Raw genomic sequence first — 27,694 nt, forward strand, 5'->3', positions numbered from 1 at the left:
ATTCAATCATGCAGGACTTGTTAAAGAGCTCTCTCTACACAGCCCTCTATTCCACCAACGCAACTAGTCTTTTTACTTCTCTTCTTTTCCGCAACCTCCCCCCCCCCCCCCCCTCCTTCCCCCAACGCCTCTGTCTGACCTCCCAATTGCACCTAGCTGCCCCACTCTCCCTGAACACTCCTAGCAGCACCTTACTGCCCCTGACCCTCCATCTCCCAGTCCCAGCCTCCTCGTTACCCCCACCTGGTTGCCTCTCCCATAATGCTCTGGTGCTTGCAGTCTGGCTCTAGCTACCAGAGACTGTAGTCATATGTGTGTGTGTGTTGCGTTTGCAATAGTGTTTGCATGTGTGTGTGTTGTCTACTTTTGACAGTGGCCTTGATGGCTGTAAGCTAAGTTTCAGACAGTCTTTTTGTTGTGCATTTCTGCTCTTCAGCATCTCTGCTGTATGGTGGGAACCAACTATACTTTTCAGTATAAAATCTGAACTAGATCTCTAGATATGGACACCAGTCCAGATAGGAAAACAAAGAGAAATAAAATTGACTGTCTTCCAATGAGCACCCAAGTATTCACCTTAATCAGTTTTGGGAACCAATGGGAAGGCTGAACTTGGATGTCTAAAAGGGGAGGGTTGAACACTGCTCTGCTTGGATGCAAGTCCTGTGCTTAAATAATGAGTGACCCTCCTCAGTTCAGTATTTAAAATACCACAGCAGGAAAAGAAGCAGTGGTTAGGTGTGCACTGTCAAAAATTTATACATATGATCACAATTAAAAAGGAAATAAATAATGGAAAGATAAAGATAGTCTAGTGATATCTCATCCTTTACATGGAGGAATTTTGAACAAAAAATTACGTAAACATTGCATCAGACCATCATTCCATGTGCCATAGGGCATACTATCTGCAGCATGTCGAGGCAGTGAATTACCCGTAAACATTATATCACAGGCAAAAATCTAAGAAAATCAGAACATAGCATTACAAAAGAACATAAAACATCTTTTGTAAATACAAAGAGGTTATCTCATGCTTCATCTTACTGGGACATGGTACCATACATCAGTCCTAGCAGTTGGTGAGCTCCTGAAAAAAAATATGGTAAATATTTTCAAAACCTCAAGTCTTAATTCAGAAATGATATGGAATGTATATTGAGAAATTTTTATACTAACTTCATTTGAAAAATTTGGGGATAACTTCCAATATCAGCACTAAACAAGGACTTTCTCTTCAGATTTGAAACTATCATGAGATTTCAAAAATGTCTTAATTGAAGTGTCAAATATGGATAACCCTCACCATACAATCAATCTGCTTTACATTTCCCAAATCTAGTAACAGTCCTCTGAGTAGAAATCTAATGGTCTAAAATAGACAATTTGCTGTTTCAGATGCCTTGATCTGTGCCACTGGGTTGTCTTTTAATCATTAAGGGCATGGAGGTAGTCTTCATTCTTCTGATCTAATCTGTCATGATTTCTTCTCCTGTGCCAATCCCTTATCTCAGAGGAGCACTTACACCAAGCATACTCAATTACTTGTTTATGCATTTTGATCTCTGTCTGCCTCTACAATTACTGCCTTCTCGAGCTCACTCTAGTACAAAGGAAATTTCATCTCAAGATAGATGAAATAAGCTTTTATTTGTAATTGCAGCACTAGACTATAAAATGTCACTGTGAATGGGAGTGTTTTCTTAAGATCATCATTCATCATCTTTATTATATTTCTCTATTCTACAGGCATTTCCCTTCCACTTTGGTCCACAACATCTCTACAGGAGCAACATTGTACCACCATGATTTATGTTTTATTCTCTGGTTCCAAGGGGCCACATGATGGAATGAGTCATTACAGATTTCAAGATTTGAGATCAAAATTTAAAGATAAACTTCTAAGAATCAAGAAACAGAAATTTTTAAAAAATTATTAGTTAAAAAATTACAAAGAAAAAGTTTAAAAATAAAGAGCTAGTTTTAAGTTAAAAAATAAAAACAAACAAAAAACAAATGCCTACAATAGCATGTAAAAACTAGTACCAAATTACAATGAAAGGATAAATAAAATAAAGAAAGGATCTCCTGTACAGAACAAAAACACTCATACCCCCCAAAATTGGAAAAAGACAGTTATTTTGCACAGAGAATTCGGAGGCCCAAAGTTGGATCTTCGGGAAGAACTAGACATCTTTAAGTATCTAGAGTTCAAGGATGGAAGTTTAATGAATGTCTAGCTGCATATTGCTTGCCTGTAGCCTTTGCTAGTTGATCATCCCTCAAAATTCTAATATACATTATTTGTGCAAAAGTTTTCAGTTCTCTGTTGTATATTTTGTGAAGACAGTTACAGTGTGGTTTTCACTATATGACGACCCACGCCCTAGTCTCTTTCATTGTCATGTATGTTCATCAAAACATGTTTATGTATTAACTTTATCTGTTCAAATGATAATGTAGTTGTGGTCTCAGAAGGGTTTTAATGCAGGTCAGCACATTTTACTTTGCAATAGTGCCCTTTATGTTCCTTTATTTGTCATTGCTGCATTTCTTAATTTTGTGGTAACTGTGGTAGCTTATTGGCTGTTTGTGCTGCAAGCATACATCGACCTCAGTGTACACATTACCTGCCTTGAATTCCTGGTGTTCACACTCTTCATTTCCTAACAGTCAGCATGCAGCTTGTATCAAGGCCTATCATTTTATTTGATGGGTTTTATTTCTGGATTTTAACTATTCTTACTCGACAAGCCCTGATCACAGGCACCAGCATACTTAATAGTGTAAACAGTGATGTGCGCTGACAGCATATTTTCATTTGACAAACGTTAGATCGCCTCACTAGCTGGTGATTTCCAATGTGAAATTTTGGTAAGTACTAGTTTTATTCTTTAATTATGTTTTATGATGTAAGCAATAGCTTTACCACTTTGTGGGAGTCTAGTCTCTGTATGATATGCAATTTTGGACATGCATGTTTCTGGGCTTATAGTTATTGCTGTTAGTTGTCTTCAGGTTACATGTATTTCTGGAGAAGACAGTTTTTGCCTTTTACAGTTCTCTCAAGTAACATGGAAATTATTCCTTGACATCTTAACACATGTCCTGTCAACCTATCTCCTCTTCTTGTTCCTCTCCTCACCAATTAAGCAAAATGTCCTTGGTTGTTACCTTATTACTTCATCTAATTTTCAACATCCTTCTGTAGCACAAAATCTCAAATATTTTGTTTTTCTTCTCTTTCAGTTTCCACACAGTCCATGATTCACATTACAATGCTTGCTCAAAATGCACTGCCTCAGAAATTTTTTCATCAAATTAAGGCTGACGCTTGATACTATTAGGTTCTGGCCAGGAATGCCCTCTTTGCTTGTACTAGTCTGCTTTTTATGTCCTCCTTACTTCAGGTGTCATTTTGCTTCCGAAGTGGTAGAATTGATGCTGTCTACTTTGTGGTACCCAGTTTTGATGTTAAGATTATTGTTAATCTCATTTTTGCTACTCTTCATTACTTTTGACTTTCTGCAGTTTACTCTCAATTCTTAGTGTTTGCTCATTACTCTGTTCATTGCATTTCACTCGTCCTGCAGTTATTCCTCACTTTCACTGAATAAAGCAATATCGTCAACAGATCTTACCTTTGATATCCTTTCACCCTAAATTTTAATTCCACTCTAGAACCATTCTTTTCTTTTTTTCATTACTTCTTCAATGTACAGATTGAACAGTAAGGGCAAAAGACTACATCCCTGTCTTACACCTATCTAATCCAAGTGCTTCATTCTTGGTCTTCCATTCATATTGTTCCCCCTAGGTTCAGTATTAGACATCTTTCCCTGTAGTTTGCACTTATTTTCTCGAGAATCTGAAACATGTTGCAATGTTGAACATTGTAGAACCCTTTTTCTATGTCAATGAATCCCATGAACGTGTCTCGATCTTGCTTTCATTATCAAGTGCATCATCAGAACTACCTCTCTGGTATTTTCCCTTTTCTAAAGCCATGCTGATTATCATCTAACAGATCCTCAATTTTCTATTCCATTTTCGGTATACTTTTCTTGTTAACAACATGGATGCATAAGCTGTTAAACTGACTGTGCAGCACTTCTTTCATTTATCTGCCATTGCTATTTTTGGGACTGCGAGGATGACATTTTTTCGGAAAGTCTGATGGTATATCTCCAGTATTATAGAATGTACACACCAACTTCAACAGTTAATAAAACCACTTCCCACCAATAATTTTAGAAATTCCGAAGGCATGTTGCCCATGCCTTTCACCTTGTTTGACCGCAAATTTTCCAAAGCTCTGTTAAACTTTGACACTTATACTGGATCTCCAAAGTCTTCAATATTGATTCACACTACTTCTTCTTCTATCACATCATCAGCCAGTTTTTTTACATCTATTCACTTTCTGCTCCGCACTTAACAGTGGAATTCCTCTTACGCTCTTAATATAGAGGCCTCTGTTTTCAATTTCACATAAAGTTGTTTCAACTTTTCTACTTGTTGAATCAGTCCTTCTGTCAAGCATTTCTTTTTTAATTTTGTTGCATTTTTTCCTACACCCATTTTGCCTTAGCTTTCCTGAATTTCCTATTTATTAAATCATAAGCGACTTATGTTGTGATATTCTTGCCTTTTTCCAAACTTTTCTGTACCACCTCATTTTGTTGATCAGTTGAAGTATTTCTTCTGTTGCTGGAGGTTTATTTATGGTTGCCTTCCTTGTACCTATTGTCTATTCTACTTTGGTGAATGTTCTTTTTAGTTACGTCCATTCCTCTTTAACTGAATTGCTGATTAATGTTCATTAACGAAGAACACAGTCATGTGACCACCACTTATGCGTCACATCAACGTGCAATAACCACTCACAGACATCAGGTGGCTTTACTAGCAGTGGAGGGTATATAAAACATGTTGGGTGGATGTGTAAAACAGTGCAGTCATCACAATGCGGAAATGGAGCAATTTATCTGATGTCCAAAAGGGCACAGTCATTGTCTTTTGGACAAAAGGTGGAAGAATTTCCAAAACAGGAATGTTTGTAAACTGTTCACATGCTGCTTCCATTGAAGTATACAATGCATGGCAAAATAATGCTATCTGAGACAATCTGTGGTGCACCATGGGTCATAGATGACAGAGGCGAATGACAGCTGTGCAAATGTGTCTGGGTGAATAGGCATGCAACTGTTGAGTAACTCGTTGCCCAGATGAAGCAAGAGGTTATCCACAATGTCTACTCAATGGCCATTCCACGAACATTGCTGCAAACGAATCTCCACAGCAGTTGCCTGGTGCATGCACCCATACTGACTGCTGTTCATCAGCAATGATGGCTGGAATTTGCATGCCAATACTGCAATTGGACATCCACTGAGTGGTGAGACGTGCCCTTTGCAGATGAATCATCTTTTATGCTCTACTGGTCGGAAGGCTGTTGGCATGTACAGTAGGAAACGTCCAAGAGTGAACACCCTGCAACAATCGGTGTAATGGTCCAGGTCAGAGGAGGGAGTGTTACAGTCTGGGGAATGTTTTCGTGGCATTCTCTGGGTAATTGCATCATTCTGGAAGGCACAGTGGATCAACGTAAGTACGGATCTATCCTTGGGAACTGTGTACACCCCTACATGCAGTTTGTTTTTCCTTGACACAATAGTACCTACCAGAAGGACAGTGCAATATGGTACAGTGCTAGCAGTGTAAATGCACAGTTCACAGAGCACCAGGATGAGTTTACTGTACTGCCCTGTCCACCAAACTTCCCAGATTTAATCCCAATCGAGAATCTGTGGGACCACCAAGATCAAGCTGTTAGTGCCGTGGATACTCAACAGAGCTGACTACAGCACTGGAGCTACCATGACCCCGCATCCCTGTCAGTGCCTTCCATAACCACAATGACACTCTTCCTGCACATCTTGCAGCAGTCCATGCTGCAGAAGGTTGATAAGGTTGTTATTCAGGCTTTTGACAGGTGGTCAAAAAAATGGTTCCAATGGCTCTGAGCACTATGTGACTTAACTTCTGAGGTCATCAGTCGCCTAGAACTTAGAACTAATTAAACCTAACTAACCTAAGGACATCACACACATCCACGCCCGTGGCAGGATTCAAACCTGCGACCATAGCGGTTGCTCGGTTCCAGACTGTAGTGCCTAGAACCGCACAGCCACTCCGGCCGGCACAGGTGGTCACATTAATGTGTATCCACAGCCTTAGAGAACTTCAAATGTACATCATCCTTCCTCATGACCTCAGTATCCTACTTCTTTCCATTTTGATTCTTCTTCACGATTCTCTTAAACTTCAATCTACTCCTCATCTTCACTAAATTGTGATCCGAATCTACATCAAGTCCTGGGTATCCCTTACAAACCAATGTCTGATTTCAGAATCTGCATCTGGCAACACATAATACAAAAAAATAACTCATCTTTCTGTGGTTCTTGATCACTGTATTTGCTATTCCTAGCTGAAATTGATTGCGGAACTCAGTTAGCCTTTTTCATCTCTCAGTCTTACTACTGAGGTCATATTACCCCATAACTCTGTCTTCTCTTCCCACCCCTACGAAAGTGTTCCACTCACCCACAATTATTAGATTACCATTTTCATTTACATCATCATTTATTGCACTCAACATGCCTTTAAGAACTACAATGGAAAAACAAATCAATTAACCACTCTATGAGGGGAGACAAAACATCATTATATAAAAAAATATATATAAAAGAACACATTAGAAAAAGCAAAATAAGAAAAGAAGTCAGACAGTTTTACAGAGTAAGTATCTATTGCAGATGGTAATCTACCATTGCCTGTCTCTAGCTTCATCATCCACCACTGTCAGCTCCACTTTTGTAAGGATTGTTAATATCAATCCTTTCATTGTTCATTGTGTCCTTGGACATCCCCTTGGCTGTTTTCCAGCAGGTTGAAGAAATGAAAATTGGGTTTAACATCTCATTGACATCGAGGTCATAAGAGACAGAACACAATCTTGGACAGTGTCAAGGATGGAGAAGGAAATCGGCAATCTCCTTTCACAGGAACCATCCCGGCATTTGCCTGAAGCGATTTAGGGAAATCACGGAAAATCTATATCAGGATGACTGGAAATGGGTTTGAACCACCGTCCTCCCGAATGTGAGTCCAATGTACTAGCCATGGCACTACCTCGCTCGGTCCCAGCAGGGTGAGGATGGAGAACTCAGTATGGGAGGGATCTATCAGCTTGAAGGATGTGGCGCATCAACTTTAGCCTCTTATGCCCTAATATTCAGTCAATGTGTGGATTTCAAAACCACTGGTATAGGTCTTCTTTTGTTCTTCATTCACATTTACCCTCTATAGTACTGTAGACAGTCCATAGACATTTCAAAGTACCTTCCACTCACAGGAACACATTGCTGCTTCTGTTGCTGATGTCGCCGAGGTTTCACAACCACATAAAAGTACAGGTTACATTACTAGTGTCATGTACAGTTGGATCTTGTTCTTCTGTGATACCAGTCATAACTTGAATAAACTGTTCAGCATAAAGGAAATGTGATTGTTATTTACTATTCACTGATGCACTTCTTTTGTCACTTCACTTAAGTCAGTACAGAACCCAGCATAAAGAAAATGTGATTGTTACTTACTATTCACTGATGCACTTCTTTTGTCACTTCACTTAAGTCAGTACAGAACCCAGGCACTCGAATTCTTGAACTTATTCATTCAAAGGTACGCCCATCAAACAGAACAGAAGGAAGGAGAGCTTGACTGTTTGATACAATGAGATATTTGGTTCTATCCTCATTCACCTCCATCCCAATTTTCTTTGCAGTGTAGAGAAATTGGGAAGTGTCAGCGCATACTTGCTCCAGGGTGTCACCAAGACTCCCTACATCATCAGCAAATTCCGGGATTGTGTCTGCTCCCACTATCTCCTTTTCTGCTGTTCAATGAGTGTCACAGATTACTCCTTGTAAGGCCAAGTTGAACAGTATTTGTGCCAATGGGTCGGCTTGTCTCAATCCATTTCATATACTGAATGGTGGCGATGGCTGCCTAACCGCACTTGACCAGTTGACTGAGAGTAGCAAGTTGCAATTAGTCAGATGCATTAGATGGGATGTGAAACTCCCGTAACATTTTCCATGACATGGAGTGGTCATTGCTGTTATAAGCTTATCAAAAATCAATGAACATGAGGTGTGATACCTGGTCAAACTTGTAAAATTTTTCTATCAGCTGCCTCAAGGTGGTCAGGAGTTGACCATCCAGGCACAAAGCCACATTGATAGTGACCAATAACTGCTTCAGCTAATGGTTTCATGCAGTTTAGCAGCAGCTTTGTTCAGACTTTATAACCAGCTTCAAGTAATGAAATCCCTCAGCATCACCCTTCTTGAAGATGAAACACATAATTGATCCCTTCCATTCTTCAGCAATTACTTCTGCTGTCCAAATGGTCGATATTAACAGCTTCAAAGCATCCAACATTGTTTCACATCCGAAACAGAGAATCTCAGCTGTGATACCACTATCTCCTGGAGCCTTGTTTTTCTTGAGGGTCTTTAGTACATTACCGATTTTTTTCCTCTAATGGTTCAGAGGCCCCCCATCTGTGTTATCACTGCTGTTTGAATGCCATGATTCAGTAAGTTTTCAACACGTTTCTTAAATCAGTATTCCTGTGGTACCACTTCACTTGTCTCTTTTGATAGAACCACTACATGTCATCGGTAAATACCTCTTGCAAACTTGACATCCCTTTACATACTGAATTATATGAGGTGCTAAGAACCATAAGGACCTCAAGCACACCATCGTCCATTTTGAGATTGTAGTATGTACGAATGCTTCTAGCATTTGTTGATCTTATTGTGTGTCAGGTTTATCTGTGCTGTAGGCCCACACACTGTACACATGAACATTCATGAAAAGCTGTCACACCAATTTCTCTGGAAGAAATTGAAGCTGCATGTGAGACTGTTTGGGCAATAATCAGTGTTGTGATAAAATGGTCATTGGTTTCCTCTATTGTCCAACAGGCTGACGTAACCAAAAACTTCAGAGACAACCTCAGTTCCCCAATCATACTGTCATGATTGATGGAGACTTTAATCATATAATAATCCACTGAGGAAATTAGTTTTGTTAGTGATGGGCATGATAAGACATCCTACAGAACATTACTAAATGCCTTCTCTGAAACTGAAACTCTGGTATAAGAGATCATGGTGCAGCTGCGGCAACAATAATTACCAATGTACAAAGGAAAAATAAAACAAGGAGAAAGATATATCAGTTTAGTAAAATAGATACAAAAAATCAGTTGTGTCATATCTCAATGAGGTACTTGAAACTTTCAGTACAGGGCAGGAACATGGAGAGGAACTATTGTGCAAGTTTAAAAGAATAGTTGACCACGCACTGGATAGATATGTACTCAGTAGAATAGTTCATAATAGAAGGGACCCTCCATGATATAGTCACTCAGTAGAATAGTTCATAATGGAAGGGACCCTCCATGATATAGTCACAGTAACGAAACTTCTACACAAACAGAGACTACTGCATAATAGGTGCAAAACAAAGCATAGGTCTATAGATAAATAGATGCTGAATGAAACACATTTGGCTGTCAAGAAAGCAATGTGTGGGGCCTTCAATGACTACCACAGCAGAATATTGTCAACTGATAGTGTCCAGTCCATGGTGAATGAGACAGGAACTGAAATTGAAGGTAGCAAAGTGAAAGCTGGAATGCTTAACTCTGTTTTCAAGTGTTCCTTTACCAAGAAAAACACAGGAGAATTGTGCCAATTTAATCCTTGTAGCACTGAAATTGTTATAACTGAACAAAGCTCCAGAGCCCGACAGAATCTCTCTCTACAATCAAGTTGTGGCTGAGTTAGCCCCTTTTCTAACTGTAATCTATAATCTATCATAGATCCCTTGGGGACGGAGGGGGTTGGCACCAGTGCCCAGTAGTTGGAAGAAAGCACAGGTCATACCTGTCTACAAGAAGGATAGTAGAAGTTATCTATAAAACTAAGATACAATATCTTTGGCATCAATTTGTTGGAGAATCTTAGAATATATTCTGAACTCAAACATAATGAGGTATCTCAAACAGAATCACCTCCATGCCAACTGGCATCCATTCTGAAAACATCAATCATGTGAAACCCAACTTGCATTTTTGTCACATGACATACTGAAGGCTTTGGACCAAAGTCAGGCAGGTGCATTATTTCTTGATTCAGAGAAGCATTTGACTAGTACCACATTCACACTTATTGATCATATGTAGTAGCAAGTGAAATTTATGACTCTTCTGAAGACTTTTTGGTAGGAAGGACACAGCATGTTATCTTGAATAGAGTATCATCATCAAGTGCAGTAGCAACTTCGAGTGTTCCCCATGGAAGTTTGTTCGTACCCTTGCTGTTGATGTTGTGGACATAACCAATAGTAACCTGACTTTTTGCAGATGGCGCAGTTACCTGTAACAAAGTACTCTCTGAAAGAAGTTCTGTAAATATTCAGCAGATATTGATAATATTTCAAAGTGGTGAAAAGATTGGCAACTTCAAAAATGGAAATTTGAAGTTCATATTGTCATATGGACAATATTAGAATAATTACAGCACCCACAGAAGCATTTGAACAACCATTCATCCTGCATGCCATATGTTAAAGGAGTGGAAAGATATCCTAATAACTGGTACAAGGGGACTTACTGTCTGCCATGCACTTCACAGTGGTTTGCAGAGTCTAGATGTAGATATTCAGTTTCAAATGGACCTGACTGGATGTGCTTTTGGGCCCTTATGGTTCTCAGCACCTCATATTATTTTCGGTACCTTATATTCTTCCTCTAGCTTGCATCTCCTGCTTTGTGATGTTGCCATGTACAACTAAACTATTGTTGTTGGTTTTAGTTTGCTGTCAGTTCTGATACGAATAATGCTATCACTGAACTTTTCACATTAACTCTCTCTCTCTCTCTCTCTCTCTCTCTCTCTCTCTCTCTCTCTCTCTCTCTCTCTCTCTCTCATCAACTTATTCATGACAAATCCTTCGCCCTTACATTAGTTTCTGCTGCTGTTGATATTCCCCTATATTCATCTGAACTCAAATCTTTATCTTCTTTCCATTTTACTCCACTGTCTCCACTAAAACCAGATTGAACCTTTGCATTTCTCTTTTCAGATTTTCTAGCTTTCCTGTCGTATTCTGACTTCCAACATTCCACACTCATAAGAATTACCCTTCCATTGGTGATTCAACCTTTTTCTCATAGTCGCATTCCTTTTTGGGGCCCAGTGGTTTCCACTGTCTTCTGCATCCTCATGCTGTTGATCATTGCTGATTCTTCTGCCTTTCAGGGGCAGTTTCTCAATTCAAGGTTAAAAGGGTGCCCTGAACCTCTGTCCAGTCTGTCCTTTTTGATAATGCCTCTGGCAGAATGAGGATTACTCCTTACACCAGATATTATTAATTACAAATACAATGATTGAATGTACATACAAAAAAAGGCATCGTTAAACTTTCAAGACATTTGAACAATGCCCTGACTATTCTTTTCAGAGTTAAAAATAGTCACTGTGAATGCATAGAATTGGCACAGAACATGGTTATCATAAGAAATAACAGGGCAAAAATAAGAAAAATCAACATTCTTTTGCATTTCTAAGTCAATGATATAGTACAACACTCTCATAAATGAAGCTGAGAGCTTTCAGCTTCTGTAAAAGCTCCTCAAGTGTGTGATGTGCAAGGCAGCTTCTCTTCTGTCTTCAATCCTAAGAAAATAACACGTTTAACTGCATTAATTATTTAATCATGCTATGGTACTAGCACTCCCCTATTATGAGAGTTCAGTGGCAGAGACTGTGGATTGGATCTTGCTGCAGTTATATTCCTCATTCATAAGTCATGAATTAATGTTACCTACTGCCCTATTAAGCCCATCAATTACTTTCCATTTCATGTTTTTTACACTAACGTGTTACTTGCAAAAATAAACATTTTGGAATTGTCTGTTGTGATTGTGGTAGGTCACTGACATATATTAAGAAAACCAATGCGATGATGACTTTTTTGGCTAATTTCATAATGTTTCATGTTAGGAAAAAATGTAGTATGGTCTGCATGATAAAATAAAGAGAGTAACTACAGTCAACCTATAATTTAGCTCTGCAAAATAATACAGTGCATTTTCTGTTCTGCCGCCTTCATTAATCCAGATTACAAGTCTGCCAACAAACTACATGTGCTCCTGAGACAAAATATACTTCTCTTCTCATAAGCACTTGATTTTTCTTCATATCCTCATGAGTCTTCACTCTTCAAGGACTTAAATGAATTAAAGTTTCCTCATCACCTGTTTCTCACAGCTGGATGTGACTTAGAATACCATCTGCTGACAGTTATACATACTTGCCTGTACTTATAAAAGCATGATTTAATTTGGTTGTAGTTTACTCCATCAGATAGTTTAAGTGTTTCGCACGACCCCCACCCCCACTTCCTTCATGCTGAACATGAATTTTTCTCACATCTCTATTGGCCGAACTGTGTCAGACTGGGGATGTAGCTCTGTGTGGCTGTGCTATAGCAGTGTTTTCTGAGGGAGAATTCAACTTCAAAAACCTGTATTACAGTAATTAACTCTTTGTCTACCTTTCCATGAAACTTGAAGGTTAGACATGTTTTCTACTTATGGGTCTGTCATCCCTATTTTTGTTACTTCTGTTTCATGGTTGGGGCTGGAAAGTAGATGCTTTTCTTCCACCTTTAATATTGTCAGACATACTTTAAATTCAGATAATTAGCCATAATTAGAAAGCCAAGATCCGTGGTCACTAAAGAACACATTTATACCTTAACACCAAATGAAACAGGTAACAGTCAACTGCACAATAAAGTTAACTTACAGAGATTATGAAACACACAATCTTATAAGTGGCTTGATGTGGATAATTATGTAACAATAAAATCCCTTTAAGCAATTATGGTGACTTTTGTCTTTCTCTGTCTTACCTCAATACAGGTGTTGGTGCAACTATAGTTGTGAATTCTTTCTGTGAAAACTGGCTCAGTTGAATATCATGCACAGCTGCGGCTCCTGGACAGGTAGCATGGCGTTTAGGTGTTTGTATGCTTACGCCATTTTCGAACCAGTCACTCAACTTGTTCCATCCATTTGCAAAATCACTTTCAACCACTTGTGCATAAATAATGGCCAATGATGGAACTACAATGCAGTCTTTCTGGAAATATGAATAAACATTAATGATTAATGAGTGCTTCCAAAGAATGAAATATATATTTAATGGATGTAGTTTATCTATTGGAATTACACTCCTGGAAATGGAAAAAAGAACACATTGACACCTGTGTGTCAGACCCGCCATACTTGCTCCGGACACTGCGAGAGGGCTGTACAAGCAATGATCACACGCACAGCACAGTGGACACACCAGGAACCGCGGTGTTGGCCGTCGAATGGTGCTAGCTGCGCAGCATTTGTGCACCGCCGCCGTCTGTGTCAGCCAGTTTGCCGTGGCATACGGAGCTCCATCGCAGTCTTTAACACTGGTAGCATGCCGCGACAGCGTGGACGTGAACCGTATGTGCAGTTGACGGACTTTGAGCGAGGGCATGTAGTGGGCATGCGGGAGGCCGGGTGGACGTACCGCCGAATTGCTCAACACGTGGGGTGTGAGGTCTCCACAGTACATCGATGTTGTCGCCAGTGGTCGGCGGAAGGTGCACGTGCCCGTCGACCTGGGACCGGACCGCAGCGACACACGGATGCACGCCAAGACCGTAGGATCCTACGCAGTGCCGTAGGGGATCGCACCGCCACTTCCCAGCAAATTAGGGACACTGTTGCTCCTGGGGTATCGGCGAGGACCATTCGCAACCGCCTCCATGAAGCTGGGCTACGGTCCCGCACACCGTTAGGCCGTATTCCGCTCACGCCCCAACATCGTGCAGCCCGCCTCCAGTGGTGTCGCGACAGGCATGAATGGAGGGACGAATGGAGACGTGTCGTCTTCAGCGATGAGAGTCGCTTCTGCCTTGGTGCCAATGATGGTCGTGGCACACAGGGCCAACACCCGACATCATGGTGTGGGGAGCGATCTCCTACACTGGCCGTACACCTCTGGTGATCGTCGAGGGAACGATGAATAGTGCACGGTACATCCAAACCGTCATCGAACCCATCGTTCTACCATTCCTAGACCGGCAAGGGAACTTGCTGTTCCAACAGGACAATGCACGTCCGCATGTATCCCGTGGCACCCAACGTGCTCTAGAAGGTGTAAGTCAACTACCCTGGCCAGCAAGATCTCCGGATCTGTCCCCCATTGAGCATGTTTGGGACTGGATGAAGCGTCGTCTCACGCGGTCTGCACGTCCAGCACGAACGCTGGTCCAGCTGAGGCGCCAGGTGGAAATGGCATGGCAAGCCGTTCCACAGGACTACATCCAGCATCTCTACGATCGTCTCCATGGGAGAATAGCAGCCTGCATTGCTGCGAAAGGTGGATATACACTGTACTAGTGCCGACATTGTGCATGCTCTGTTGCTTGTGTCTATGTGCCTGTGGTTCTGTCAGTGTGATCATGTGATGTATCTGACCCCAGGAATGTGTCAATAAAGTTTCTCCTTCCTGGGACAATGAATTCACGGTGTTCTTATTTCAATATCCAGGAGTGTATTTATCATGTTAATTGTGATTATATCTGAAATTTAATTAGGTCTGTCATCTGTGACTTAATGTATACAGGGAGGTCAGAAAGTCTCAAAAGCCTTCAAGGGTGTATCAGGGTAGGTTGTGCTGAGAAATAATTGTTAAGAAAAAATTCGACATGTTCCCCCTTCCAATTTAATTAGCATTGACATTAGTCAATTATATCATTGTGCATTCGTATTGAACAACTTGTAAGCACTAACATGCAGTAATGCACAGAGATTGGTGGTTCCATGAGTTACCATTTCCTCAAATGCTCATTATCAGTTAAAATGTGCCTTCTTTGGAAGTGATAAATTTAAGCTCGGTGAGCAAAAGCTGTGTTTGTTTCTTTGAGGAAACACTGTCTCTGGCAATCTGCTTGAATTCCCATGTGCACTGACCTGATTGGCTAACTTCAATGCCAATTAAATTAGAAATGGCGCAACATACTGATTTCATCAACTCGTCATTTAAGCAATGTGTTAGATGTGGCAAAACCAACGATTTTGAAAATTTTACGCTTTATGCTAAAGAAAAAAGTATACCACATTCTGATGTTTCACAAATTAGATCATGAAGATTATGCAGCTCACTAAGCTGCAAATTACGATGAACACCTCATAGTTCACATTTTGTTTACTCATGAGGTTCGAACACCTCACAGATCACACTTTGTTTCATTCCACATCTGCAGAAACATCCTCCCATTAGAGGGGATTTCATGAGCCAAGCAACAACGCAGGAACAGTATGTGGGACTGGGATCTGGCTAGGGATAAGGAAACTTTTCTTGAAATCTCCCCTAATGGGCTTACCATCAAACTACCCATATCTGACCTCCACCTGTTCAGATTCCGCCAATCCTTGGCCCTCACCAACATAGTCCTGCAAAACCATATCAACAAAGCTCGATCCTCCTTGCAGTACCTTCTCTCCATCTGCAAAACTCTCTTGCTATGTAACCCCGGATTCATGGAACCCATAACACACACTGAAACTCTTGCCCTCCAAGAACTTAAGCAATGTGCACAACGCCACCTCAAAAAGCTCTCCATCCTGCTCCATTCCTACTCCCACCTCGGAGCACCACTGTCCACCACTTCTACAACAACCTCCAAACCTGCCCCACACCCCCTCATAGCTGACAAACCTTGTCTCGTAGACCTACTACACTTATCCCACCCTCCGAAACTCCCTCCCACCACCAAACAGAACTCAAATCCTAAACAGACCTTCAACACAGTCATGAACCTTTCCTCCAGAAGCCTTAGTCCCACAGAAATATCAGTCTTTTCCAAAGGCATCACCTTCTGCCCCACTCCCAAATTTAACCATGCAGGACTAGTTAAAGACCTTCTCCACTTCTCCCGGTCCCTACAGTGGAAACACTTTTTCGCCACCAACTCGACCAATCAGACTCAACTAAAGACCAACATTGAACCTTGCCTAACTCAGTTCACTCCTCCATCCAATCGTGATCCACCCCCACTGCCTCCAAACCACCCCCTGTTAACTTTCCAGAATTTTTTATCCTTGAACCTTGCCTCACCATCATTCCCCAAATCCCTCAGCATGCATACTAACCTTACATCTGCAGAAAAACTGATCCTGATCTTATAATCCTACCTGTAGACAAAGGATCCACCACTGTAGTTTTGAACCGCAAGGATTACATGGCAGAAGGACTCCGTCAGCTGTCAGATGCTTCCACCTACAAACCATGCCACAGTGATCCCATTCCAGCAATCAGGATCTCCAGTCACTACACAAATCCTTAGGCCCATCCCAGAACCTCTGCCCAGAGTCCATCTCTCTACTTACCCCTACCACTCCCTGCACTCCCACTTTCCATAAACCCAACCACCCAGGATGCCCCATTGTGGCCGGTTACTGTGCCTCCACTGATAGAATCTCTGCTCTCGTAGACCAACACACTCAACCTATTACCCAGAACCTATCCTCCTATATAAAAAATACCAACCATTTCCTCAACTGACTCTCCACAGTTCCTCTCCCTTTACCACATGGTGCCCTGCTCGCCACTACTGATGCCACCTCCCTGTACACTATTTCATAATGCCCATGGCCTTACTGCTATCGAACACTAACTTTACAGATGCCCTATGGATTCCAAACCAACAACCTCCTTCCTAGTCTCCATGACCAACTATATCCTCACCCACAATTACTTCTACTTTGAAGACATTAACTACAAATAAATCTGGGATAAAGTGATGGGCACCCGCATGGCACCATCCCATGCTAACCTATTCATGGGCCATCTACAGGAATCCTTCCTAAAAACCCAGAATCCTAAACCTCTCCCCTGGTTCAAATTCACTGGTGACATCTTTGCTATCTGGATTGAAGGTGAGGACACCGTATTCACATTCCTCCAGAATCTCAATAACTTCTCCCCCATTTGCTTCACCTGGTAGTATTCAACCCAACAAGCCACCATCCTAGATGTTGACCTCCGCCTCAGAGATGGCTACATCAGTACCTCCGTCCATATCAAACCTACTAACCATCAGCAATACCTCCATTTCGACAGCTGCCACCCATTTCATACCAAGAAGTCCCTCCCGTACAGCCTAGCCACCTATGGTCATCGCATCTGAAGTGACGAGCAGTCCCTCTCTTAATATACCGAGGGTCTCACTGAAGCCTTCACTGACCGTAATTATCCTTCCATCCTCGTACAAAAACAAATCTCTCATGCCTTATCTATCCAGTCTCCCACCACCTCCCAAAGTCCCGCAGTCCGGCCACAGAGGAGCATTCCCCTCGTAACTCAGTATCACCCAGGACTGGAGCAACTGAATTACATTCTCTGCCAGGGTTTTGATTACCTCTCATCATGCCCTGAAATGAGAAATGTCCTACCCACTATCCTTCCCACTCCTCGTACCGTGGTATTCCACCATCCACTGAACCTACACAATATACTCGTCCATACTTACCCAGCCCCTGCTCCCAATCCCTTACCTCATGGCTCATACCCCTGTAATAGACCTAGATGCAAAACCTGTCCCGTACATCCTCCTACCACCACCTACTCCAGTCTGGTCACTAACATCACCTATCCCCCAAAGGCAGGGCTCCCTGTGAAACCAGTCTTGTGATTTACAAGATAAGCTGCAATCACTGTGCTGCATTCTATGTAGGCGTGACAACGAACAAGCTGTCTGTCCACATGAAGGGCCACCGACAAACTGTGGCCAAAATGCAAGTGGACCACCCTGTAGCTGAATACACTGCCAGACATGATACCCCTCATCTCAATGACTGCTTCACAGCCTGTGCCATATGGATCCTTCCCACCAACACCATCTTTTCTGAATTGTGCACGTGGGAACTTTCCCTGCAATACATCCAACACCCCTGTAACCCTCCTGGCCTCAACCTTCGTTAGTCACTGTCGTCACCCATCCAGCCCCCTCCCTGTTCCATTTCCAGCACTACACAGCCGTCATTTCACCGCCACACCCAGTCTTTTAATTTCTTCTATTTTTATTTCTCTCCTTTCTGCTACTTACCCCCTCCCCCCTCCGCACCTTCCTTCCTACCCACCGTCTAAAAACACTTCACTGACTGCCACTCCCACCATACTACCCCTCCCCCTCCCTCCCCCAGCCTCCTCCTTACCCCCACCCAGTTGACACTCCCATCATGCACTGATGCTGCTGTTTGCAGTGTAGTTTCAGTTATCTGAGACTGCAGATGTGTGTGCAAGTTGCACTTGCTTGTGTGTGTGTGTGTGTGTGTGTGTGTGTGTGTGTACTGCTGACAAAGGCCTTAATGGCCGAAAGCTATGATTGTGTGAATGTTTTTGTTGTGCCTACGGCTCAGCATCTCCGCTATATGGTGAGTAGCAACTTTCTTTCTCTCGTATTGTTGCATTCCATCCTGGATTTTCCATTGTTTGAATAAGGTAGGTTAGATTGTTCCGAATGTGATTGAGAGGATCAATGTTCCAACAGCACTTCAAATCTCCCAGTTTTCCTACTGTTAAGCACCATGTAGGCAGATGTTTGAAGATTATTACTTTTTTTGTGCAATCCAGGCACCTTATCTGCAGCGACAAAATAGTGCTGAAAATGACAGTTTTTGCATTTGCTTCTGGTTAGCATTCTACAAAGATGACAAACACATTGTACAAAGCTTTTTCATGTTTATTACATAATTCATTCTTCCGATGTTGTTGTTGTGGTCTTCAGTCTCTATCCTGTGCAAGTCACTTCATCTCCGAGTAGCTACTGCAACCTACTTCCTTCAGAACCAGCTCGCGGTATTCATTTCCTTGTCTCACTCCATGATTTTTACCTCCCACACTTCCCTCCAGTACTAAATTGGTGATCCCTTGATCTCTCAGAATGTGTTCTACCAACTGATCCCTTCCTCTCGTCAGGTTATATCATAAATTTATCTTCTCCCCAATTCTATTCAGTACCTCCTCATTAGTTACATGATGCACCCACATTTCAAAAGCTTTTATTCTCTTTTTATCTGAACTGTTTATAGCCCATGTTTCTCTTCCATACACAGCTACACCCACTGCCAATAATTTCAGAAAGGACTTCCCCACACTTAAATCTACACTCAGTGTTAAAAATTTCTCTTCCTCAGAAATGTTTTTCTTGCTATTGACAGTCTACATTTTATATCCTCCCTGTTTTGATCATCATCAGTTATTCTGCTTCTCAAATAGCAAAACTCACCTATCACTCTAAGTGTCTCGCTTCCTAATCTAATGTCCTCGAGAACGTCTGATTTAATTCAACTGTATTCCATTACACTTGTTTTAGTTTTGTTGATGTTGATCTTATATCCTCCGTTCAAAACACTGTCCATTCTGTTCACCTGTTCTTCCAAGTACTTTGCTGTCTCTAACAGAATTACAATGCCATTGGCAAACAGAAAAGTTTTTATTTCTTCTCCCTGGACATTATTTCACACTCCAAATTTTTCTTGTTTCCTTTACTGCTTGCTCAATATACAAACTGAGTAACATTGGAGATAGACTATGAACTGTCTCACTCCCTTCTCAACCATTGTTTCCCATCCGTGCCCCTCGACCCTTATAACTGCCATCTGGTTTCTGTACAAACTGTAAATAGCCTTTTGCTCCCTGTATTTCACCCCTACTACCTTTAGAATTTGAAAGAGAGTATTCCAGTCAACACTCTCAAAAGCCTTCTCTGAGTCTACAAATGCTATAAATGCAGGTTTACTTTTCCTTAACTTATCTTCTATGAGAAGTCATAGGGTCAGTATTGCCTCATGTGTTTGTGCATTTCTCCAGAATCCAAACTGATCTTCCCCAAGGTTGGCTTCTACCAGTTTGTCCGTTATTCTGTAAAAAATCTGTATCAGATTTTGCTATAGTGATTTATTAAACTGATAGTTCGGTAATTTTCACACTGGTCAACACCTTCTTCCTTTGGAATTAGAATTATTATGCTCATCTTTAAGTCTGAAAGTATTTCACCTGTCTCATACATCTTTTTCACCAGATGGAAGATTTTGTCATGGCCGGCTCTCCCAAGGCTAGCAGTAGCTCTAACAGAATGTGTTCTACTCCCCGGACCTTATTTCAACTAGGCTAGCAGTAGTTGTAACAGAATGTGCTCTACTTCCGGGGCCTTTTTCCACTTAAGTCTCTCAGTGCTTTGTCAAATGCTTCATACAGCATCATATCTCCCATCTCATCTTCATCTATGTCCTCTTTCATTTCCATAATATTGCCCTGAAGTACATCTCCCTTGTATAGTCCCTCTTTTCTGCTTTCCCTTCTTTGCTTAGGACTGGTTTTCCATCTGAGCTCCTGATATTCATAAGGGCGGTTCTCTTTTCTCCAAAGGTCTCTCTAATTTCCCTGTAGGCAGCATCTATCTTAATCCTAGTGATGCGTGCTTCTACCTCCTTACATCTACCCTCTAGCCATTCCTTCTTAGTCATTTTGCACTTCCTGTCAATCTCATTTTTTAGACATTTTTATTCCCTTTCACGTGCTTTATTGATTGCATTTATATATTTTCTTCTTTCATCAGTTAAATTCAGCATATTTTGTGTTATCCAAGTATTTCTACCACCCCTAATCTTTTTACGTACTTGACACACTGCTGCCTTCACTATTTCAACTCTTGGAGCTACCCATTCTTCATCTACTGTATTCCTTTCCTCCTGATCTTGTCAGTCATTCTGTAATGCTCCCTCTTAAATTCTCTGCAAACTCTGGTTCTTTCAATTTATCCAGGTCCCATTTCTTTAAATTCCTATCTTTTTGCAGTTTCTTCAGTTTTAATCTAAAGTCCATAACCAATAAATTGCGGCCAGAGTCCACATCTGTGCTTAGAAATATCTTACAATTTAAAACCTGGTTCCAAAATCTCTGTCTTACCATTATACAGGGTGACAATTACTAACAAAGAGATAGAGGGGCTGGCCAGTACTTACGTCAGCTCAGTACAGCCGATGCCCTCTATCTCTTTGTTAGTAATTGTTTCACATCTTTATATGAGATTTTCCATTAATTAGTTAGCATTATACAGGGTGGTCCATTGATAGTGACCATGCCAAATATCTCACAAAATAAGCATCAAATCAAAAAACTACAAAGAACGAAACTCATCTACATTGAAGGGGGGGAACCAGATGGCACTATGGTTGGCCCACTAGATGGCGCTGCCACAGGTCAAAAATGAGGGTTCCTATTTGTAAAAAACACAGTTGATATCCGTTTGAACTACGGCAGCATCATCTAGCGGGCCAACCACAGCACCATCTGGTTTCCTCCTTCAAGCTAAACAAGTTTCGTTCTTTGTAGTTTTTTCATTTGACGCTTATTTCACGAGATGTTTGTGCTAGTCACGATCAATGGACCACCATGTATAATCAATCTGAAACCTTCTGGTGTCTCCAGATCTCTCCCACATATACAACCTTCTTTCATGATCCTTAACCCTTAACTACTATCGACCGTCTCTCAGACCGCTACTGATTTTTGTGTCGAGATATTTCTCACACCACTGCAAACCCAAATGGACTCTTCCATGTACCTTCCTATTGGCTGTCACGCTACACATGCCAGCATTCTTGCATTTCTTTGTTTCGTAATTAGTAGCCTTGAGAGGTCTCACAGACGTACCATAGTGTTTGCATGTCACATTTTTATTGCATGCTACTGTTTCTCCATGGCGGGGAAAGCTGGGCCTTCTGTGCAACGTGTGTTATGTGAGACAGATGTCTTCATTTGCAAGATGAGCCTCAGACACCAAAAGAAGAATTCGAAAATCGAAAAACGCACACCTTTTGCCCTCCTCGTCTGAAGAGGAAAACAAGATATCCATGTCAACAGCATGGTGTTCCGATTTGTTTGGAGTGTTACAGGAAGGTCTGCGTGAAGTGTTTGCAGGTGGAAATTGACTAAAGTATGATTCAGTGGCACATGAGAACATGTATTTAGTTGTAATTTTAGAAGTAAAATAGTGCCAAAGTTTCTCCATTCATAGATTTATGGACTGAAATATTCACTCTACATTGCAAAGTGAGTCGTAAACTGAAAGCTGACTTCGCACACAATTTATCGTAAGTCATGTCGGATTTTTCCACCTAGTTATACTGCAAATTTGTAATATAATTCCTCTGATGAAAATCTCTGTGTGAGTAGAGAGCTAACTATTTGCTGTTATTTTCATAACTCATAAAATAAAAATATACTCCAGATGGTTTTAATTGTTGAAGTGTTTAAAATACCGCAGTGTTTAAAACGAATCAAATTTCTACAAAAGTCACCTCTAAGAAGTGTAATGAATGACTGGAAGTCAAGAAACTACCGTATTTACTCGAATCTAAGCCGCACCTGAAAAATGAGACTCGAAATCAAGGGAAAAAAAAATTTTCCCGCATCTAAGCTGCACCTGAAATTTGAGACTCTAAATTCAAGAGGAGATAAAAGTTTTAGGCCGCACCTCCAAGTCGAAACAAAGTTAGTCCATTATAATACGAGACACAATTTAGGTCGAATGAATGACGATACAGCTACAGTAGTTTGGTTCGAGTCGTAAGCTTAGCAGTTAAGCTTTACCAGGTAGCCATTGCTATGCATCAGGCGCTCCAGCCACGTTTATATGGGTACCCTTCCTTTTTCACGTGCTTTATCTGGTTTGAATTGATTGCTTATTTTTCTTTGATCTGATAAGTGCCTCTCTCTTTGTTATAGGTGTTTACGTCACTCTAAGCTGAAAATGCATTACTGTACTATGTCATGCATTGAAAGAGGAATCGTCTCATTAGCGAAACAATGGCAAGAGACTGCTATTCGTTTTTACTTACACTGCTGTTTTCTTTGATAATGATCAACAAGAATCAAATAATAGACTGCGTATGATGGAAGATGTTCTGAACGAGAGTTTAGCGAACATTTTTCTCCGTTTGAAAATCTTTGCAGACGCCTCTTTAGTACATTATATTCTGCACAGAAATTAGAGTCACCTTAGATTTAAAAATCTAGTCAATTGACGTGCTCCATTTCTGACTGTATTACTATTAGGCATAAGAATAATACGAATATAAACATGACATGATATGTGTATTCTTCCGCTTTTGCTGTTGTCTCGCTCTAGTTTCGTAGTTTATTAGGCAGACAGGATTTAAATGAGACAGCAGCAAACACGAAAGAATACTGCATGTGATTCACAATTCATAAAAGTTCCTAGTAGCAACCATCTCTTCTCACAGGTAGGAAAAAATTCAGGACGTACAGTTTCCCATGTTGACAAACATCCCAGTCTTGCCAGTCGGATTTTCGTAGTACACTGAAATGCTGCTAGAAGATGAACAATACGAAATTTGTATTTACTTCGTTGAATAATGTATGAAAATGCAGTGGTCGAAACTCGGGGCGGAGAAAGAAGCTTGTTTTCCACCTTTTTTTACAATTTATTTACTGACGAAGAGGTTTTGGCACCTGTATTTATCTTTGTCCATGCAAAACATGCCTGTTGTAGCGTTACATATATTCGATGGCAGTAGTTAGTTGTGGCGGCACCTACCAACATTTTTCAGAACTTCCGCTTACTTTGCACTCGATTCTAAGCCGCAGGCAGTTTTTTGGATTACAAAAACCGGAAAAAAGTGTGGCTTAGATTCGAGTAAATACGGTATATATGTTCAGCAAAATTCTGGTTTGATATACAAAATAGAAAAATGCGGTCTGTGACCCCTCCATAGTAATAGTGTTCCTGTGAATGACCATAACAGTTAAGGGTTAAACCATGTGTTAGCTATGATTAAATTCTGCTCTGTGCAAAATTCTACCAGGCGGCTTCCTCTTTCATTCCTTTCCCCTGTTCATATTTACCTACTACTTTTCCTTCTCGCCCTTTCCCTGGAAACGAATTCCCGTCTCCCATGACTATTAAATTTTCGTTTCCCTTAACTATCTGAATAATTTCTTTTATCTCATCATACATTTCCTCAGTCTTCTCCTCATCTGCGGAGCTAGTCGGCATATAAACTTTTTGTACTGTGGTGGGTGTGAGCTTCATGTGCATCTTGGATACAATATTGCATTCACTATGCTGTTCATAATAGCTTATCTGCATTCCTAATTTTTTATTCATTATTAAACCTACTTCTGCATGACCCCTTTTTGGTTACTATATTTATAACCCTGTTTTCACCTGACCAGAAGTCCTGTTTCTCTTGTCGTCAAACTTTGCGAATTCATCCATTTCCCTTTTCAAATTCTCTAACCTAGCTGCCCAATTACAGGATCTGACATTACACACTGTGATCCATGGAATGCTAGTTTTATTTCTTCTGATAATGACATCCTCCTGAGTAGTAGCCCACAGATCTGAACAGGGGACTATTTCACCTCCGGAAGATTATACCCAAGAGGATGCCATCCTCATTTAACCATGCTCCTTCCCTCAGAAAAAATTACGGCTGCCCCTTGCTTTCAACTGTTCACAGTACCAACACAGTCACTTTGGGTTATGTTACGAGGCCAGATCAGTCAATCATCCAGACTGCTGCCCTTGTAACTACTGGAAAGGCTGCTGCCTCTCTTCAGGAACCATGTTTGTCTGGCCTCTCAACAGCTCCCCCTCCATTGTGGTTGCACCTACAGTATGGCTACCTGTGCGAGTGGTTGACATTTTTCTGATATCTCGTAAAATCAGCTACTCCATGATTTGTTAGCCTATATGTAAATTTTTAAATCTTTTTATTAATACGCATGATACAGAGGAGGGGGGGGGGGGGGAGATAAAACTTCACCATTTTGAGTATGTTAGGAGTTCCAGTAACAGTAACCAAACTCTAAAATACATAGCACAGACACATTAATGTGACCAATGCTTTTGTATGAAGTCAATGTACAAGAACCACTCACAGACAAGTGGCAGCTCTGGCAGGAGAGGGTATGTAAAGCATGTTAAGGGGATGTGAGAAACAGAGCAGTCGTCGTAGTAATATGGAAATGGAGCGGTTCATCTCACATCCAAAAGGGCATGATCATTGGCTTTCAGTTGGTTCGTTGGTTTGTGGGGTTGGAGGGACCAGACTTAAAAGGTCATAGGTCCCTTTTTCCATGACCATGAAACATCCACAAGGGATAAAAACAAGCAATGGAGTGGACAAGGGACAGCACAGAACAAGAAAGACACAATCAAAGAGCAGAAAAGAGGAATTAAAAGCACACATAGCTTTACAGTGGTTGGCCAAACACGGAAGCAAAAAAACAAGCAACCACCAAGACACACTAAAAAACCACAATTGAAAACCGTAGGCCAAAGGCCAGACTCAACACACAAAAGAGACAAACCTTCAGATTCAGCAATAAAAGCCCCCTGCTTGAATAAAACTGAAAACTAAGCCTGCCATTGCAGCGACATCCATTAAAAGTTCAGGGAGCGTACCAGGCAGTGCAAACATCTGCCTGAGTGTGGCTAAAAGCGGACAGTCCAACAAGATGTGGACCACTGTCAATGCTGATCCACAGCGACATAAAGGTGGGTTCTCACGACGCAGTAAATGACCGTGTGTCAGCCAGGTGTGGCCAATGCATAGCTGACAGAGAACAACTGAGTCCTTGCGAGAGGCTCACATGGAGGAGTGCCACACACCTATAGTCCCCTTGATTACCCGAAGTTTATTGGGTGGAGGTAGGGTGTGCCATTCATCACCCCAGGTACCAAGGACTTTCTGCTACAAGACTGACTGGAGATCACATTCCGAAACGCCAAATCTCCAGTGCCAGTTCACTGATAGCCTGTTCGGCCAGCCTGTCAACACTTTCATTACCGGAAATGCCGACATAACCCGGGGTCCACACAAAAACCACAGAGCGGCCGGAACGGGCAAGAGTATGGATGGACTCCTGGACAGCCATCACCATACTACAACAAGGAAAACACTGGATGATACCTTGTAAACTGCTCATGGAGTCAATACAGATAATGAAGGACTCACCTGAGCATTAGCGGATATACTTTAGGGCACAAGAGATGGCTACCAGCTCTGCAGCGAAAATACTGCAGCCATCCAGCAATGAGCATTATTCAGATCGATCCCCAAGCGTAAAAGCACAACCAACTCAACCATCAAACCGTCAATATAGACTACGTCAGAGCTGTGAAACATGGCAAAGATGGAAAGAAAGCATTGGCAGAGGGCCTCAGGAGGGACTCAGTCTTTCGGGCCTTGTGCCGAATCCAGCGGATGGCATGGTAAGGGCACACACCACAGGGTTACAGGGATATGGGCCCAGAAAAGAGGGAGAGGGAGAAACCCAATCCCTGAGAGAAGAGACTGGACGTGAACCACAACGGTACACCCTGACCAGGGCCAATGTTCTGTAAGATGAACAACCGAGCTGGGGAACACGAGAAAGTAATTTGTATGCCTGGACAAGCTACAAACATGTGCAGCATAAGCGGCCAGTAGTCATTGGTGCTGGATCCACAATGGAGGGACACCAGGCTCCACAAGTAAGCTGTTTACAGGGTTTGTGCAGAAAGCTCCATGTGCGAATCGGATCCCGCAGTGAAGTAAGGGGTCAAGCAACTGCAACGCAGAAGGTGATGCTGTACCATACTCCCATAATCGAGACGGGAATGAATCAACGCCTGATACAGTCATGGAAGGGTAGACCGATCGGCATCCCCAGCTTGTGTGACTCAAGCAACAAAGAGTGTTAAAATGTCGCCAGCACAGTTGTTTAAGCTGCCGAATATGAGGGAGCCAAGTCAACCGGGTATCAAAAAGCAATCCCAAAAACCAATGCACTTCCACCACAGCAAGAGGTTCACTGTCAAGATAAAGCTGTGGCTCAGAATGAACAGTGCGATGCTGGCAGAAACACATGACGAAAGTCTTGGCGGCTGAAAACTGGAAGCCACGCGTTACAGCCCAAGACTGTGCCTTGCGGATAGCACCCTGCAGCTACCATTCAGCAACTGCAACTCCAGTGGAGCTGTAGTACAGGAAAAGGTCATCAGCATACAAAGAAGCTGATACAGACGTTCCCACAGCTGCAGCTAGCTCATTGATAGCAACTAAAAAGATGCAGACACTCAAGACAGAGCCTTGTGGGACCCCATTTTCCTGAACTCAGGAGGTACTATGGGAGGAACCAACTTGCACGAGGGAAGGAACAAAGTGACAGAAAATTCTGAATAAAAATCGGGAAGCGTGGTGAGGGTGTGATGTTGCCATGTTGTATCATATGCCTTCCACATGTCAAAAAGACGGCTACCAGATGCTGACAGTGGGCAAATGCTGTATGGATGGCAGACTCTGGGCAGACCAGATTATTGGTGGCAGAGCAGCCCTTACGGAACCCACCCTGAGATGGAGTCAGATGGCCCCGAGACTCAAGTATCCAACTCAACCTCTGGCTCACCATGCGTTCAAGCAACT

General features: G+C 41.7%; 1 protein-coding gene across 3 annotated transcripts in view; it reads right to left on the reverse strand.

Annotated features, from left to right (window-relative positions):
• LOC126354771 (protein arginine N-methyltransferase 7-like) overlaps positions 1 to 27,694 on the reverse strand; it is a 120,326-nt gene that overhangs the window by 27,124 nt on the left and 65,508 nt on the right. For all 3 annotated transcript variants that reach the window (XM_050004664.1, XM_050004665.1, XM_050004666.1), the window contains one exon: positions 13,063 to 13,292. In XM_050004664.1, the coding sequence (XP_049860621.1) occupies positions 13,063 to 13,292 (230 nt within the window). The remainder of the gene's footprint in view (positions 1 to 13,062; positions 13,293 to 27,694) is intronic.

This window comes from Schistocerca gregaria, chromosome 3, assembly GCF_023897955.1.
Source record: "Schistocerca gregaria isolate iqSchGreg1 chromosome 3, iqSchGreg1.2, whole genome shotgun sequence".
Lineage (NCBI taxonomy): Eukaryota > Metazoa > Arthropoda > Insecta > Orthoptera > Acrididae > Schistocerca > Schistocerca gregaria.